Source organism: Emydura macquarii, unplaced genomic scaffold (genome assembly GCF_026122565.2).
Source record: "Emydura macquarii macquarii isolate MOO-44397 ecotype Brisbane River unplaced genomic scaffold, CSIRO-AGI_Emac_v2 contig_2676, whole genome shotgun sequence".
In the NCBI taxonomy this organism is placed as follows: domain Eukaryota; kingdom Metazoa; phylum Chordata; order Testudines; family Chelidae; genus Emydura; species Emydura macquarii.
The window spans coordinates 6738764-6755937 of NW_027132813.1; the positions used below are offsets into that span (position 1 = coordinate 6738764).

The window sequence follows — 17174 nt, forward strand, 5'->3', positions numbered from 1 at the left end:
GGTACACGTCCTCAGACTTTACATATGGGGCTGAGATGTGAGGGGCTGAGATTTTAACCTTATCTTTTCTGTCCCTTGTTGTTCTGTGCCCTGAGATATGGTATGTCCTTGGTGTCTTTGATTGTATGCATATGTATTTATTGATGAATGTTTCTCTCATCTCATATTTTTCCCCTCTTCACAGAAAGTGCTTCAAACAAGGAAGGAAGCTTTAATAAAGAACACAGTAGCTAGGATACCTGTACATGCTGTCATTCCATTGTTGCATGAGGTAGGAAAAGGCCTCACTTCTGCTGCTGTAGAACAAGTTAACACTGGGCTTTTCATCTTACTTGGGAAATCCAAATATACACCTGTTTTTACTCCATAGAGTTGGTGTGAGGGTTATCCAGTATTGAAGCAGTTCTTGTCTTGACTCTGAAAATTCTCTCATGAGGTTGAGGCAAACATGGAAACTATGTCCCAAGTTGGGCTTATTCTCCCAGTTGTGTTAAGGAGGTATTAACCTCACACTGCTGTGGGCCATTACTTTAGAACTACTACAGTGATTGGGGCCTTATGTGTACCTGGTGGCACGGTAGCAACAGTGTATTGAGGTTATACCTTCAGTTAAGGATGAAATATTTTTTTACAGTGCATAAATCCCATTGTCAGAAGAGACTTAGGAACCCAAGTCCTATCGACTTCCACTGATACTTGGGTTCCTATTTACCTTGAGTCACTTTTGAAAATGGGTCTTAGAGCCTAAGTCACTTAAGCATTACAATATTTTTTATCCCGATTCTCTACATTTATTCAACTAGACTTAGAAACCCACAACTTGTATTTGGACTGAAGGGTCTCATGTTTAGCTTTACCCAGAAGTGGATTTCTGTTTTGAACTGAAAATCCATTCAGACACTGAGTTCCCTGAATGTGAATAAGTCCAGTTTTTTAAAATAAAGGCATGTTTTCTGCTTTTTAACACACACATGACTTTGGCTTGATTTCACTCTTGATGGTAATCCTGAATGAGGAATGTTGACTCTGCCTTGTTTTGAATGTTCAAACTTGCACCAAGCACACACACTGATATGTTGAGTATAAGGAGGTACTGAGATGCAGTGTTTCTAATATAGACACCTGTTTATTAGTGATCACACTTTCTGAAATGTGAGTGCATTTGTTTGTATTAATCGGGGAGAGGGAAAGACATTCACTAGACAAGGGTGTCCTTCCTGGGTTTGAGACTTTTTACTTGGTGCTCAGCACCTTTTTCCTGCAACAGTAGTCTGCCTTATCAACATGTCACCGGTGCAGCAGATGCTGTAATAAATATTAAAGTACAGTGAGATTTTTGCATGGACAGTCACAAGGGGATTCGGCTCTGGTTCTTGCCGCCAGCTCTGCCATGTTTTCCCTGTTACATTTAGTTTGACTGCATCTTATATTAGCTTCAGTAGTGTTACGCTAAGGAAGCTCTGCTTGCCCAAAAGCAGTCAGTGCACTGAACAAAGATATAGTGCAACCAACTTGAGCTTCACAGTGTATGTCTTGTTCAGTGTTGGTGATTTCTAGCAGACTTTAAATACCTGAGGATTTTTGTGCCCTGGTTGCTGGGCTGATACACAGATGTAATGTCAGGATGGGAACTGTTATGCACACCATACTTGTAAGTGACCTCATCTTTCTTTGCTTCAGATTACAAAGAGGTTGCAAGGCCACCCGTACAGGTAAGAGCAATGACACACAAACAAGCTTAGCTGACTTTTAAAGGAATGGTGCTTTTTCATTTGTTTGGAGGAGACCCACGATAGTAGTTATACAACTGGAGCCTATTGAAAGGAAATATCTGCTTTGACTTATGAAGATTCCAGCTGTTTGGGGGTGTTTCTGTCGGAACTCAGTCTATTTGAGAAATGATTGCATACATCAAAATGGAAAAGGACATCTGAGTATAGAAACCACGATATAAAGTATCCACTTAACTCATTACCCGTTGGACCTCTGGCCACCCATATCAGCAGTTTATAATGAAGACAAAACACTATAAGTTCACAGCTAGCAGCTAAAACGTACAATTATCAGTCTAAATAAAACAGTAGTGTTGAGGACAATAATCAAAATCCTTTCTTCTAGTAAGTGGACAGGAAAATTCAGGAGGGCAGAGAAATAAAGAATCTGTATATGTCCACTTTGTGATATTGCATAGAAATAATGATTCTGTTACCACATATATACAAACAAGTAACTTCAGTAGGGGCTTTAATTGCCCTGTAGTGAAATGCCTAAAATTTACATTCTTCTCTCCTTTTTGTTAAAGAAACAAATATGCAGTAAATGAAGTGGGATTTTTTAATGAATATGATACACAGTAGTACCTCTGAATAACTTTATACTCTTTTTTTTCCTCATTGTACACTTATTACATTAATACAAAAGAGAGGCATTTTGCCCAGTGTAGGGCTTCTAAATTCTCAGTTAAATTGATCAAAAATCTTTATAACCGAGTGACCTTTTAATGATTCAGAGACTCAGTTCAAATCTTAAATGAATAGGTTAGCCATTAAGCAGGGTGTCTTTTTTTATATATTTGAATTATGAAACAGCTCTTAATAGTTGGGTTAAACAAGTAACAGTTAGAATATACTTGTTCACTGCCTCTCCCAATTCAGAGCTTCTGCTTATAACCGGGAGTTGGGGGTAGGGGGGAGCATGAGAGGGGTCACAAATGGGGGACATTCAAGTTATCTCTGATTTAGTTTCTGATTGCAGAATTATGACAGTTCATACCCTATGAATTTGTAAATATTTGTATAGTGATCAATATTGGGAATTAATACATATGGTTTACAAAGATAATTAAACAAGGAATACCATGAAGAATAACAGAATCTGAATTGTATATTAATCCATAAATCACACAATAGTTGAACTTGTTCATATTGAGAAAAGAATTGTTAAATAGTTACTAGAGTAATCTCAGCGCTGTGTAGATCCTGTTCTATCAGTGCTGGGACTGTTTTAGGACTCTCAGCTATGTGCTCTGTTAAGTTGGGAGGCAAAGTTTCCTCCATCATAATTTGGTGGGGGGGAATGCTTCAGAACTGTTATCAATCTAAACTTGACAGGGTAGTGATTGGAAGCAAAAACGAAGAGCAAATTTCGTTTAACTCAGACACTTAAATGACTATCCCAGTTCTAATGGAACTGTTGTTTAGTTATCCTGTCTGTATAGCTGGATTGTTCTTATTTCTAGCTTGGCTTCTCTTCTATAAAACACTGAAGCATTTTGATTTTAAACCATTATAGTGGTCAGAAAACACAAGATGTTCCATTGGCTATCCGCATCTTTGATTTATTGTGCTCTTCTTTCCTCCAGTGCCTCACATATGGTCCGGTGGCTAAAATCTGTTTTCACTATACATGTATCCTACCTTTCCACTGTAAGTATTTTGCTCTACAGTTGATGCTTGCAGCTAACTAAAATTTACCTCTGTTCTTGTTTTGCCCATGCTTTTACATTAAAAGTCAACCCTCCTAACATCCTAATCTGGTGCTATTAAGTGTCTAAATGACCCTCCCCCAAAAGGATGTTTCATGTCATGTGCAACACTTTGTTTGCCACAATATGCTATAAATTACTTGTTGCTGGCATTATCAAGTACAGCCATTAACACTGAATCAAACTGAAGTTGATTGGCATGCCATTGTTCGTTATGGACCCATACACAGCTGGCTGAATATGATATTCTAGCCTTGTTGGGTGAACTTTCTAAACAGTTGCCCATAGACTTTGCTACTGCAGACTGACCTGAGACTGTCTTGGGTGTGGCTAGCTTTAGTGCATAAAAGTATGCTGGAACCAGTGTACTAGCTGGCTGGCATGGATAGGCTAATGCAGGAGCATTTAGCCTCTTAGCTTCTGGCTTCAAAGCCTGCCTTCTTTCACAAGTGAAGGATGAATTTAATCTTGACCTAGTGACAGAAATCACTAGTTTGACACAATTGGTTTTCTGTTCCAGAAGGGTCCGGGTCTACAGTGTGGGAGTTGGTGGGCTAGGTTTGATGTGCATGGACATTCGCAGATTCACAGCTGATACTTATGCAGCTCCCATTCAGACAGGCCCTTCCCATTGTTACTTTTAGTGCTGTAAACAACTATCAAGTGAAGAAGGAATGTTAGAGTTGCCTGAGCTGAAAATGGGTGAGAGCTCATGTCTCTAACATGGACAAGCCTTGATTTAATAGATTGCTCAAAGTAATAATCGTTCATACAAAATAAAATCTGTTCTCATTTTGTCTGAGACACAATATGAACAAGGACTTTTCAGACAGCACCTAAAATGCAATTTATAATCTCATTATGAGATGGAGGATGATGACGACAAAACAGCATCTTTCTTATACTTTTTCTCTCAGTTGCCAGACTTGGTTCCCCAGCTGGGTATGCTATACCAGTTAATGGAGAGCAGAGTAAAAACATTGCAGAAGCTCTCTCGCCTACATGGAAAACTCTATCTTATCATCACCCAGGTGAGTCCAAGCTATAAACACTGGTGTATAAGGTGGAAATATTGTTGGAAGTGTTGGTTCTTTTCAAATTTGATAGGAGTAAACTTGCCATCCACACCTTAGTGCAGTTGCTAGGTAGTCACACTGATAATGCTGAAGGCAGCACAGTTGATTAACTAGCCTCTGGCTAATGACCCTATTTTGCTAAACTTACTTAATGTTACATAATGTTTGGAAGGTGTTTTCATTGAAAGTTTAGTCACATTTTTCCTTCTGAGTTATATGCTGACCCTCAATCCTTTTAGACTGAAAAAAGCAAGAGAATTTTACACCACTTAAGATGCATCTCTTTTTTCTTGAGTATTGTAAATTTATGCCCTTCCTAAATACTTAACTGTTTTAAAACTACAGATGTAGATGGAAGAATAAAATCCAGGCTAGATGGAGATTTCTCTTAAATTGTGATGAATTTTGTAAACACTTGGTAGGTTTCAAGGTTGGATTACATGACTGCAGTTTATTGTGATTTTGCAAATTCCTTTCAGGTTGCAGCACTGGAAAAAATTCAGGATGTAACTGATATTAGTCAGACTGCAAAATTGGTGTATGAGGAAGGTAAGTTGGAGACTTCCTGTGGGGTTGTTTTGGGTTAGACCAAACCATTGTACACTTGGTGTAGCTGAGCTCCTTCACAAAGATTACAGCTGTTTTGCCACCCATCCACATTCCAGTTCTGTGCCTCTAGCCATGTGATCTGCCATGGAGGATTTGCTTGAAGTCAGTGGAGGGGAGGAGGTGGTACGGAATTGTGAAGTAGCTCTTGCTTGATTGGTTTTTTCCTTTCCAATTATGAAAACCCTGATTAACTGCAAGTCCAACATGCTGCTTAACTCAAGTGCTAGAAGTCCAGATTTGTTGACTCAGGTCTCTAGTGCAAAATGCACCTTTACTGAAGATGAACTTACTAAAGAAGCTTCCAGATCTGTCCAGAATCAAGTATCTGTAGACCTGAGGTTTGGATCTTACATCTACTCTAAAATATTGTGCATATTATAACTGAGCAGCAGTGTCTTGTGCTTGATTTATTCTGATCAAAATAACCTAAAGTTCAGTTTTGGTGGATGTCTTAAATGGAACCACCAGTTAATATGCAGTGGCACATGATCTTGGATTTCATTTGAGCAAAGACTGCATCAAAGCTGTTGTGTTCTCCCGACTTACGTGTCATTTTCCATTTACAGAATCCTCTGAGGATGATTCTGAAGATGAGATGATTGCAGATAAAGATTCAGATGTAAGTTAAATTCTCTGTCCAGAGCTTCTGTCTTTCACTTACTTGACTGATTGCCAGAGTGTAGGATTGCAGAAATGCTTGGACCAAATATTCAGCTGTTCCTGTTTTTTTGTTCCAGGAGAACTGGGATGAAGATGAAGAGAGAGGGGAGCAATCGGATGAAGAGAGAGGGGAGCAATCGGATGAAGAGAGAGGGGAGCAATTGGATGAACAAGAAATGGCTGTTGAAAAAGAAATCAATGGGGAATCTGATTTGGACCCAGAAAATGAAAGTGAAGAAGAATAACAGATGGTTTTAAACACAGAAAACTTGTTAAAAGAAGCGGGCTTCCAGAACTCTAGAATTCTGGATCACCTTGCTGAAAGTTGCTGTAGTCACATAGGCCAGACATGAGTCTGCACTTCCCATGTGCAAAGGCACTTCTGGGCCCTGTGCATTCCTGAATACAGAATGTTTAACCATGCCAGCCTTCTCTTGCCCCATATTCCTGAGCTTATATATAATATTTCTTCCATCTCATGGTCAGATTATGCCCATCTCATGGACAAGCATATTTGTATTCAAGTGAAATAAACCTGCCACCACCATTTGTGTGGTAAATTTGTTGCAGATTTACATTGAATTTGTTTCTGATGCAACGGATCAAAGACCAGTCTATACCTTCTTTTCTTGCTTCAGTTAGCGATAGCAAGAGGGCATCCTGCATTTTTTGCAAAAATATAAAAATAAAAATATTTTTGTAATATTTAAATTCAATAGTGAATTTCTTCATTTTTCCTTCATAGGTTCACCCATGCTGTGGCAATGGCTGAATGCCAACCTGGTTTAAAATGGCTTTTTCTTTTTTAAACAAAATTGGACTCAAGACTTTTATATGTATGTATAAATCTGTGGCTTTTCTTGTGCTTCAGAAGGAAATCCGAACTATCAGTGGTTTCTAATTTTGTTTTAATTGGGCCTGTATATAAGTTTAACGTTTACCCGGGGAGAGACTTCATCTTGAGGGGATGGGATGGGGCAAGGGGAATGGAAGAAAAATTAGGGGAGAGGGAATGCTTGTGAATATGTAACGCAAAGTGTATACGTTTATTACTGATTTTTTAATCTCTCAGTGGCAGAACAAGGATTGCCATTTGCCAGCTAATGGAAGCTGAAGTGGTATAAACACATTTTTAAGAACAAGATATGGTAAAGGTTTGAGCCATTCACCAGTGTAATGTATAATATATTTGTCTATAAATGGAGCTGTTGCAACTAAATACTGCCCTCTTTGTAAAGTGAATAAATATACATCTCCTTTACCAAGTACTTGGTCTGTAATATGTGTGGGGAGAGAAGAGATTAAGTGCGTGAGGGATCTTGTGTCTCAGAACCAGATGTCCGGGGCAAAATGATGACTATGTTCTGGGCTTGAAGCACATCCAGTGGTAACTCAGCTTCTCAGCTCCCTATGTCTTTAGCTGTAATTGTTGACGTCAGTGACACAAACAGGTGTTCACTAGTGGCTTCAAGGTGCTGTGCAGGAGAGCAAGTTGGATTCTCTCCTGTTTTGCATGGCATTGTTCCCTCCCAATTCTGACTTCAAAATTTTATAGGTGAAGATAAAAGACAGGAGAAGCATGGCTTGATTCTCCCAATCCCAGGTGGCGTTTGCAAGCATTGTCCATTGGAAGAATCTCTTTGATCGTGTAAATTAGGCATATTTATACCTGCCTCATGGAAGTAAATACAGATGCCCTGAGGCCTTGCCTGCACAAAGTCAGTTAGCAAACTAAACTAAGTTGATATGATGGTTGTTAACCAATATGTGTTCCCATGGAGAGGCTTGCACCAGTTTAAATCAATTTAAAACAGATTTTAATGAAACCACTGCAATTTTTGAGTATTGGCAAATCCAGACTCAGAAAATCCAGTCACATTTCAGAGCATAATGGCACTTTACTCTTAACTTTTCTTCATGTGTGTTGCATTGGATGAGCAGTTTGTATTTAAAGCAAAAAAGATGGCAGCAGAATGCTCATGGAGAGGAGAGACCTCTAAGAGTGGTACATGTGTAATACATGAAAACTGCCCATATCACTGCTGTTTGTGGTGCTGCCAACTGAGCAACCCAGCTGGCTCAGTGATCGTGTCTGATGGATGCTCTTCGTGCAATACGGGGATTCTGAATGTGTGAACAATTGGATGGGAAACCTCTTCCAGGCTCTTAGGTATTGAATGTGCTCCCAAAACTTACAGGAAGGGTCATTTTCCTGAGATGTACTCTTAGGTCTCAGATTGGGCCTGTGACATTGATATCTTAGAAGCTCAATCTTAATGAGTTTGTTGGCTAGTTGCTTTTACTAGCACCCCATTTTTAAGGCTTCCAAAGTTGGATTACATGTAATTGGCTTTCCTGCGTTGTGATTATATCTGTCTCTGGTTTTGCTCTTGTGTAGCTTTAAGGGACCCTCTGGGGAGCCCTGAATTTAGTACAGGGGTAGGAAAACTACTTGTCTGCAGTCATTTGCTATAATTCTTGGATGAGTGCCAAAAAACCTTTGCTTGTCCAAATGAGTTGAAGGACTGATGTCTTGTGATCTGCCACAGCTAGAAACAAAGGCTGTAAATTATGGATCCTCAACCTGAGGGGACACAATCAGATCCAGGTGGATGAGCATCCCTTTCTGGATGGGAGGAGGAGGGTTTTGAACAGAAAAAGGGGTCATGGTATGGAAAAGGTTGAGAATCACTGCTGTAAACACCTGGAAAAGTAAGGCCTGGTCTACACTAGAAAAGTTTTAACTGCTATACCTATGCTAGCAAACCCTCTAGTCTGAACACAGCTATACTGACATAATGTTTGTTTTTGGTGGAATAGCTTATGCTGGTTCAATGAACAAAATAAGTTATACTGCCAAAACACTTTTATGCCATGCAACCATCTACACTAGAGAGCTTTGCTGGTATAGCTATTTACTTAGATATAAAATTAAACACCTGTTCCAGGTTCTTGGTGCCTTCACATAATTAATCATACAATAGATATAATTAAGTTAAACCTCAGCAGCATTTAAATCAGTTCTGCAGGAGTTCTACCACCCAGCCACCTACCTGCTTCAGCCACTAAGAAGTGCACCCTCATCCTTCAGAGACCCTATCAAGAGATGTCTCTTTTGCAGTCTTCTCGGAAAGTCTCCACATCTGAGCTATTATGGACCAACTGATGTCCTGAAAAATCTCATCCTTAAGTGACATAGCTATGCTGGTACAAAAAGCAAAACAAAACAGGAAACCACTTTCTAGTATAGGGCCTGTCTTATGGCTCCAAGCTTTCCAGGAACACAAAGAACTAATACTTTGCATTTCTAAACTACCCACCATTTGAGGATCTCAGTGCTGTACAAACATTATTTAATTAAGTCTCATATCCTGACGAGTTGTACTATCCACCCTAAAAACTGAGGAAACCGAGGCACACAAAGTGGCTTAAGTGACTGCCCCAGATTTGCTGTGATTGGGCAAGGCACTAGAATAGAGCCTAGACTTTGATTCCCTGTTTCAACCACTAATGTTACTTAACTCCTACACAGCACTCATCAGTAGACCTCAAAAGTGCTTTTACAAAGGAGGACACTTATTACCCCATTTTACAGATGGGAAAATTGAGGCACAGAGGTGAAGTGACTTACCCCATGGTCACCTAGCATACTTGGCAGAGCCAGGAATAGATCTCAGGGGGTCGGAGTCCCATTCCAGGGCACTAGCCACTAGGACACACTGCCTCAAGCCATCTGTTTTTCTCAAACTATTTGTCAATTGACTTTTACAATGCTAGACTGGAAGTTGTGCAGAGCATGGGCCTAATCAGAATAGCCTGACTTTAAAAATGCAGGGTTCACCTGATTTACATTTGGGATTACTCTGACTTCAGCAGGAAAAATCATAAGAGCCTGCCTCCTTCTTTTGTTTTCAAATGTGAAAAGGTACAATTTTAGCATGGTCCACCTGGCACCCAGAACGAAGAAACCTGTAAAATTGTGGCAACTCACTTTACAAAACTTATAACCAAAACTTACTACTTGTTTCAGCCTGAAAAGTCTTAAGACGCCTGTTCTCCTGCTGACCTTGTAAGCCATTCCTGTTTCTGTGTTCAGGAGGAGTTATGACATTCCAGTGAAGTTGTGGGGGAAATATCAGACTTGGAGGACAAGGGTCTCTGAATGGTTCCACCTGACTCCCAACTCCCCACTTGCTATTGCGGCTGTGTCTGAACTCCTATTCCCTCCCTAGTGCTGGGATTAAGTTGATTTGGGGTGAAGGTGGGGACAGATCAAATGCTAATTCTAAAATAGGCCTTATCTGAATGGGGATTTGGCTGACAGTTTGTCAGGTATCTGGTAGAACTGCTAAGATCAGGGCTTGTGAGAGGGTCCACCACTTCATAGCTTGTGTGAGCTGTTTATTGGATGCACCTGGTGTTCCTTGCATCCCTCCATTTTCCCTTCACTACTCCGCAAGCTCCCTGTGTACCTCCCTCTCATCCCCCTCTCTTTCAGGGACTCCCTGCAATTCCCCCCAATCTCTTCCCTACCAGGATCTGTGTGCTCTCATCCTCCCATACCATTCTCCCCATGCCATCAGCTCTGCGTGCACCCCCATCCCACTACATGATCTTTGAAAGCTGTAACAGTCAGTACCAAAGATGGCCAGTAGGTGTCAAAATTGCTCTATGAAAATGACCTGGGTTACAGGGGCACAAACATATGGAGTTGATGAACTTCAGGCTGGCTTAACCCCGCTGCTGCTGACTGCATGCTGGTGGGCAGAGTTGCTCTGCAATTCATATTGGCTGTCATGACCGCATTTAAACTTACCAAAGGAGTTTTGCCAGGTACACAAATCTTTGTGTGTGTCAGCTCTTCCGCTGTGTGCTGCCAGGCCTTTTGAATGCTTTCTGACGTTCTAAAGCTCTGCTGGGAAAATATTAAACTGGGCTGTCGCTGATTTTAATCTGCAGTTGCTATCCTGCCTCTCTTTAAGGACATAGCATAGCTTGGAGTGTTGAAGCTTCATTCTCAGGCCCCCTGCACTCTTATGTGAAGTGACAGATGTGAGATTTTTTTTTTTATGGCGCTTTTCAGTTCAACTTTACATTTCCCAGTTCAGGGCTTATTCATCCAACATTAAACCCAAAGACCCAAAATTGTTAGCAGAATGTGCAGACAAAAAGGGGGGAGGAACAATGCCGGATGGGGGTGTTGGGGAAGGAGAGAGCAGAAATGGAGTGGGAAAGGTTGGGAGAACTGTCAGTACATGTGCTTGTTAGCCTTGAAAAATAGTGTAGCAAACCTATTATTGCTGCTGTTCTCAGTAAAATGTTTGAAAACTGAATATGAAAAATGTTGAGGTATATGGTGTGCGCACCAGCCCTATAGCTCTCGGCTAGCCTGGGCTGTGGGAGAATGCCAACTTCGTGCAGTCTCAATCTTATTGCCTTCATTTCTTATTTTGCCTGAGATGGCACAGTTTTGTGATGCCAGAGAAAATCACTCTCCTTGTCTCTACACAGTTCTGTATTGGCCTTGGGTTATACATACAGCCTAATCTATAGCCTGCGTGTTGTTGGTTTCCCTGTTCTCTAGGAGCAGTGTGGAGGAAGGGGGCAGACACACACTATCATAATGAATATTCTAACCTTGTCTATGTGAGCTTGGAGACAACTGTGCAGAAGACTTAAATCAGTGGCTTGAGAGTTTCCTAGAAGCTGGTTAACTTGCAGTTTTGATCTCTCCACTTGAATACTTTTTCTATGTTGTGTGTAACAGTTAGGCAGTTTGTGAATGAACGTGCAGTGGCTACTTTGACTCTTCATGAACCGGATTGAATAGTGTTGGCAGGGAAATAATTTCTTCCTACCGTCCCAATCAGTTAAATAGGGTATTTACTGCCTTACTGGTTAATTTATATGTTCAAAGCACGTTACAAATATGAAGTAGTACAGAAAAGCTAATGTTCTGCTGTATAATCAGTTGAAAATTAGTTCTTGCCAGGTCCTGAGTTCAGGAGTCTGTGTGTCCCCTGCAACGGTTGATAACCCCTGAAACTGAAGAAGGCAGCCTCCTGCCCTGTTCTGTAAATGATGCAGTCGACCATTCAGAGGCAGTTCTAGCCCACTGAGGGCTCTAAGCAGGAATGTTTTTGCCCTTCCCAACACGCAATAAAAAGCAAATGGGGGGTCTCCTAGAGTTGCTTGGGGCCCTAAGCAATTGCTTAGTCTGCTTATGCCTAGAGCTGGCTCTGCAACCCTTATAGATTGAAAGCTCCCGTATAGATCGTAACTGTCTGGGACAGGAACTGTCTTGACTGTGTGTGTGTTGCAGCATCTAGTGCAGTTCTGATTCCCAAAACCATAGCCTCTAGGCATTACCATAATACAAATAATTAATAGTAATTGCAGCAGATATACCAGACCCCTGTGCTCAGGTCTTGGTAGTTTACTTTAAAGATCAAGAGAGGCTCAGTATTTAAGCCAGAGAGTGAGAATGGCTTCTGGAAATCATGTAATATATGAAAAACAGCTCCACTCCCAAACAGAGCACATAGCCACCAAAGTTTGTGCTTGTCACCGTGATGATGGGTTTTAAAGACTCAGATGCTGTCCAAAGCATAATCCTCGGTATTATTTCAAACAGCTGGTCCACCCTTCGAGCAGACCTGTCTGGTTGCACCCGGTTTTGGTCTGTTTCCTAAAATGTGCCACAACATCTAGAATTCCTAAAGCTAAGTAAAACTTCTACAAAGAAAACCCTCTAGAAGAGAGCCTGAGTTTTTGTGTAATGAGAGCTCCATGCACCCCCATCGCTGCATCTGCCTTGACAGTGGTTTAGTGCTGCTCGCTGCAGTACTAAGATTTGCACATGTGAATGAATCTCATGGAATCTGGGAGTGGAAAGAAAGTTGTGGTCAGACTCAATTTTCCATGACTCTCCTAATTGCACAGATGGAATTAACTAGCTGACTTTAAATGCCTTGTCTAAGCAGCAAGCAGGAATTGGAGATGCACTGGTCCCTTTAGGTTTGATATATTTTCATTTGTCTGTACGTGTCCTACTTGTTTTCTCTGCTCTTCCAATGTGCTTGCATGTTTACACGCTGGCTCCTATGTGTGAACATGCACACTCATTTTTTCCCTCTTCCCCTAATGCACGCGCTCATGAAAGCAGGACCTGTTTGCTGACATCAACAGCAGAGTGCACTTCTCCTTTAATTATTTTACTGACTTCCCAAAGCCTTGGCAATAATATTGTCTATAATACCTCAGCACTCAATGGCACATTTCTGGAGGAGTATTTGTGTATGTGTCACACTCTCTCTCATAGTAAACTCACCCCTTATGTTCAGCTGCTGACCATGGGGGGCAATAAGAAATGATTTATAACCATGGCAACAGTTGCTCTGGGAAACTGGGATCAACAAGAATCTTTCATGTCCACATCAATGAGTGTATTAAAAATCCTGCCACTCTGAGCCGGACAAGAACATTTGTGCCACTTTAAAAAAAAAAAAAAAAAAAAAAAAAAAAAATTATAGAGGTAAGTGAAATTGAAATCATATCAAGCAAAATGTCTAGCTCTGGGACTGATGGCATCGAAGCTTTTCTGAAGTGGAGCTACTTGTTATCAGATCCTAAGACAAAAAAAACCTTCCTATCCCAAAGTGAATGTGTCCTATGGGTGATGCCAGCTAGAGCCGGTAGGATCCTGCTGTTCCTTGTTTTACTCAATCTGTGTTGATTCAGTGGTTTCTGTAATGCAAAATGCTTTTGATTGAACTCTTGAATACAAGCTGTATGAACTTGTTTGGTATTTGTAGTAGCTGTTTCAGTTGATGGGTTTCCAACGTTTGGAGGTAAAAAGCTTGAATGATCACCAAACTTATGCATATGTGAATTTTTATAAAGTATCTTACATGCAAGTTTCTCAGAGCAATGTATGGTTAATGATATAATTACAGAATCAGTGGGGAGTTTTATAGGTTGGATGAAAGGCATCAGAGGAAACCGATCAAAATAAGTATGGAAGACAATTGTAAGGGGTGAGAGGAGGCTTGTTGGGAAAGAATTAATGAAACCAAATTCCTGAGAGGCCTTAAAACAGATTTTATCCCTGTGGAGAGAGAGCTTTTAAGCTATTAAGCTTGTGACTCTGCTGCAGAAGTCTCAATTTCTGTTTTAGGAGGAGAAGTAGATGTCCATATTTATGACCATTTAAAGGAGGTTGCTAAACTGGAGTTTCCCTGTGTAAGAAGCTGAAAGCCATAGGGGCTGCAGCTTCTGGAAGGCGTTTTCTGCAGAGGTGGGGGTTCTTGAGCACTGCTGGTGCTCATCCCTGAGCTGATGTGATGATTTTGCCCCCACATCTGTTCATTCCAACCTGATTGTGTCCGCCTCTTGTCTGCTTGGTCATTTCAGTTGTTCGTGCCAAACTCTTGTGGCTTTTCTAATGGGATTTTGCTACAAAAATAAGAGGCCAGCTTCATATATGATTCATTGAAGCAATAAAATATAAAACAAAAAACTGCACTGCTTGTACTTCTATGCAATTAAGAGCCTTGGTGTTTATGGAGAGAATTAGGTGGATCTGAGGCCTTTCCTAATGCTGGGAGATTGCCCTGCTAATAAAAGGTGCCGATTTACACCATTCCTCTGTGTAATTAGAGGGCTGATCTTACCAAATCTAACCCATTCTTCATGAATGGGTCTCTGGCTACCTCCAGTGGTGACTCCCCAACCACCCTTGCCAGCTTGTGCTTAGTTTTTAATTTAAATGTGTTAATGGGCTGATAAATTGCCATGGACATGTTAATCTCTGCTGACTGGCTCTGGCTTGAAAATTCCTCCTCTTTGGAACCCAGCTCTGCCACTGGCCTGGTAGGTGACCTTGGGCAAATCACTTCACTCCTCTGTGCCTCAGTTTCCCTGTCTCTGACATGGGAATAATGATACTGATCTCCTTTGTAAAGAGCTTTTGAGATCTACTGATCATAGAACCATAGAAGATTAGGGTTGGAAGGGAACTCAGGAGGTCATCTAGTCCAACCCCCTGCTCAATGAAGGACCAACTTCAGTTAAATCATCCCAGCCAGGGCTTTGTCAAGGCAGGTCTTAAAAACCTCTGATGATGGAGATTCCACCACCTCCCTAGGTAACCCATTCCAATGCTTCACCACCTTCCTAGTGAAAAAGATTTTTCCTAATATTCAATCTAGACCTCCCCCACTGCAACTTGGGACCATTGCTCCTTGTTCTGTCATCGGCCACCACTGAGAACAGCCTAGCTCCATCCTCCCTGGAACCCCCCTTAAGATAGTTAAAGGCTGCTCTCAAATCCCCTTCACTCTTCTCTTCTGCAGACTAAACAAGCTTAGTTTCCTCAGCCTCTCCTCATAAGTCGTGCTCCAACCCCCTAATCATTTTTGTTGCCCTCCACTGGACTCTCTTCACTTTGTCCATATCCTTTCTGTTGTGGGGGGCCCAAAACTGGAAACAATACTCCAGATGTGGCCTCACCAAATGCCAAATAGAGGAGAATAATCACTTTCCTCGATCTGCTGCAATGCTCCTACTAATGCAGCCCAATATGCTATTAGCCTTGTTAGCAATGAGGGCACACTGTTGACTCATATCCAGATTCTTGTCCATTTTAACCTCTAGGTCCTTTTCTGCAGAACCTCTGCCTAGCCAGTTAGTCCCCAGTCTGTAGCAGTGCATAGGATTCTTCCATCCTAAGTGCAGGACTCTGCACTTGTCCTTGCTGAACCTCATCAGATTTCTTTTGGTCCAATCCTCCATTTTGTCTAGGTCACTCTGTATCCTATCCCTGCCCTGATGAAAAGTGCTGCATAAAAGCTGGGTATTGTTTGGAGTGACTCTTGAGGAGTGGGCTGGTGCGATAAGGTGTTCAGAGGGAAGGAACCAGCTAGCAGCATTATTAAGGCATAATGCTGCCCCAGGACTCCTCTTCTGGCACTTGAGTGACTCTCTGAATCTTTCTTGCTGTGCAGAATTGATCCTGGGGACAGTGATTTCCCTGTATCTAATCATGGTATCACCATATCAAAAGGGAGGCAGTAGTAGCACTTCATCTACAGAGCTGCACATGCTTTGCTAAGATGCACAAGCATTATTATCTCCATCTGACAGCTGAAGAAATTGAGGCATAGAGAAGTTGTGCCTTGCCCTGGGTCACATGGTGAGCCAGTGGCAGAGCTAGGAATAGAATGCAGGTCTGTTAACTTCTAGGCCAAATGCCCCATTCACGGGCCCACAGTTGGGGAGCTGGCTGTAGCCAATACAGAGAGTGTGGTGTTGCAGCAAGGCTTGGTGGGTATACCATCACCACGAGCACTGGTGGCCCCACAGCCCATTCCCATTGGGGGGTGAAGGTCCCTGATGCTGCTTCGGCACCTGTAGGGAGCAGGAAATGAAGATCCTGGCAGCTCTTAGTAGACACTGTTACTTTTCCTCTTCCCTTTCACTGACTTGCTTCAGAGTGGAAGAGACCCCAGGTGTGGGGTGACACAGTGAGAGCTGGACAGTGGCAGTCGTAAAGTGGCTGGGTGGCTGTTAATCTGTGTCTTGGGCCAGAAGGTGGCGGGTGGACGGAGCAAGATCATAGACAGGGTTGGAGTGTGGTCTGGGAACCCTACATAATTCTTGCACAGCAAAAAAAAAAGTTTGGCAGTGAAATCTAAACAAAGCCTAGCAGAGCTGTTTCCATCCACACCTGGAAGCTAAAAGATAAGTGGTATGAAATCCAAATGCTAATGACTGATGACTCCTTTTGATACTACAGTTAACAGAGAAGGGACCGACATACAGAAACTGTTACTTGGAAGCAGCAATTAGCATCTGGTTTCCCTCTGCCACCCAAAACTGGAATTGAACCAATTTTTAAGTTGGAAGAAATTATTTTCAGATCTCTCCTAACAGGGATGTCTGTTTCCTGCTTCCATCAGAGGCTGGAAGGAAAAGTGCCAAAATAACCATCAGAAAATCTATTCTGTAGATTTTCAGCCTAGTTCTGCAGTCCCCAGGCTTTCAAAGAAGATCTGTATCTGATGTAAATTGCCATACCTTCATGTCAATTACACCAGCTGAGGATCTGTCCCCAGAACCTCAGGGTGGTCTGAACAGTTAAACATCCAAATGCAGCTTTGGCTCCCACTCTTGTGCAACATAAATCTTTCTTCTCTAGAGGGGAGGATGTTGCTATGTTCTCAGAAGCCTGGAATGTTAGAAAAACAAAAAAGGGAACATAACAAGGATGTTTGAAGCAAAAAATGAAAGCAGATATTTACATGCGCTCTGGGGCCATGGAGGAAGCTAATCAACTCTCTGCAAGT

At 41.7% G+C, this 17174-nt stretch overlaps 1 protein-coding gene across 1 annotated transcript in view; it reads left to right on the forward strand.

The window, feature by feature from the left end:
• WDR43 (WD repeat domain 43) overlaps nt 1–7090 on the forward strand; it is a 43614-nt gene extending 36524 nt beyond the window's left edge. Inside the window, exons 12-18 of the mRNA XM_067564806.1 lie at nt 185–271; nt 1681–1712; nt 3362–3425; nt 4402–4515; nt 5040–5109; nt 5736–5788; nt 5907–7090. Of these exons, the coding sequence (XP_067420907.1) occupies nt 185–271; nt 1681–1712; nt 3362–3425; nt 4402–4515; nt 5040–5109; nt 5736–5788; nt 5907–6074 (588 nt within the window). The 3' untranslated portion in view covers nt 6075–7090. The remainder of the gene's footprint in view (nt 1–184; nt 272–1680; nt 1713–3361; nt 3426–4401; nt 4516–5039; nt 5110–5735; nt 5789–5906) is intronic.
• The last annotated feature ends 10084 nt before the right edge of the window (nt 7091–17174 follow it).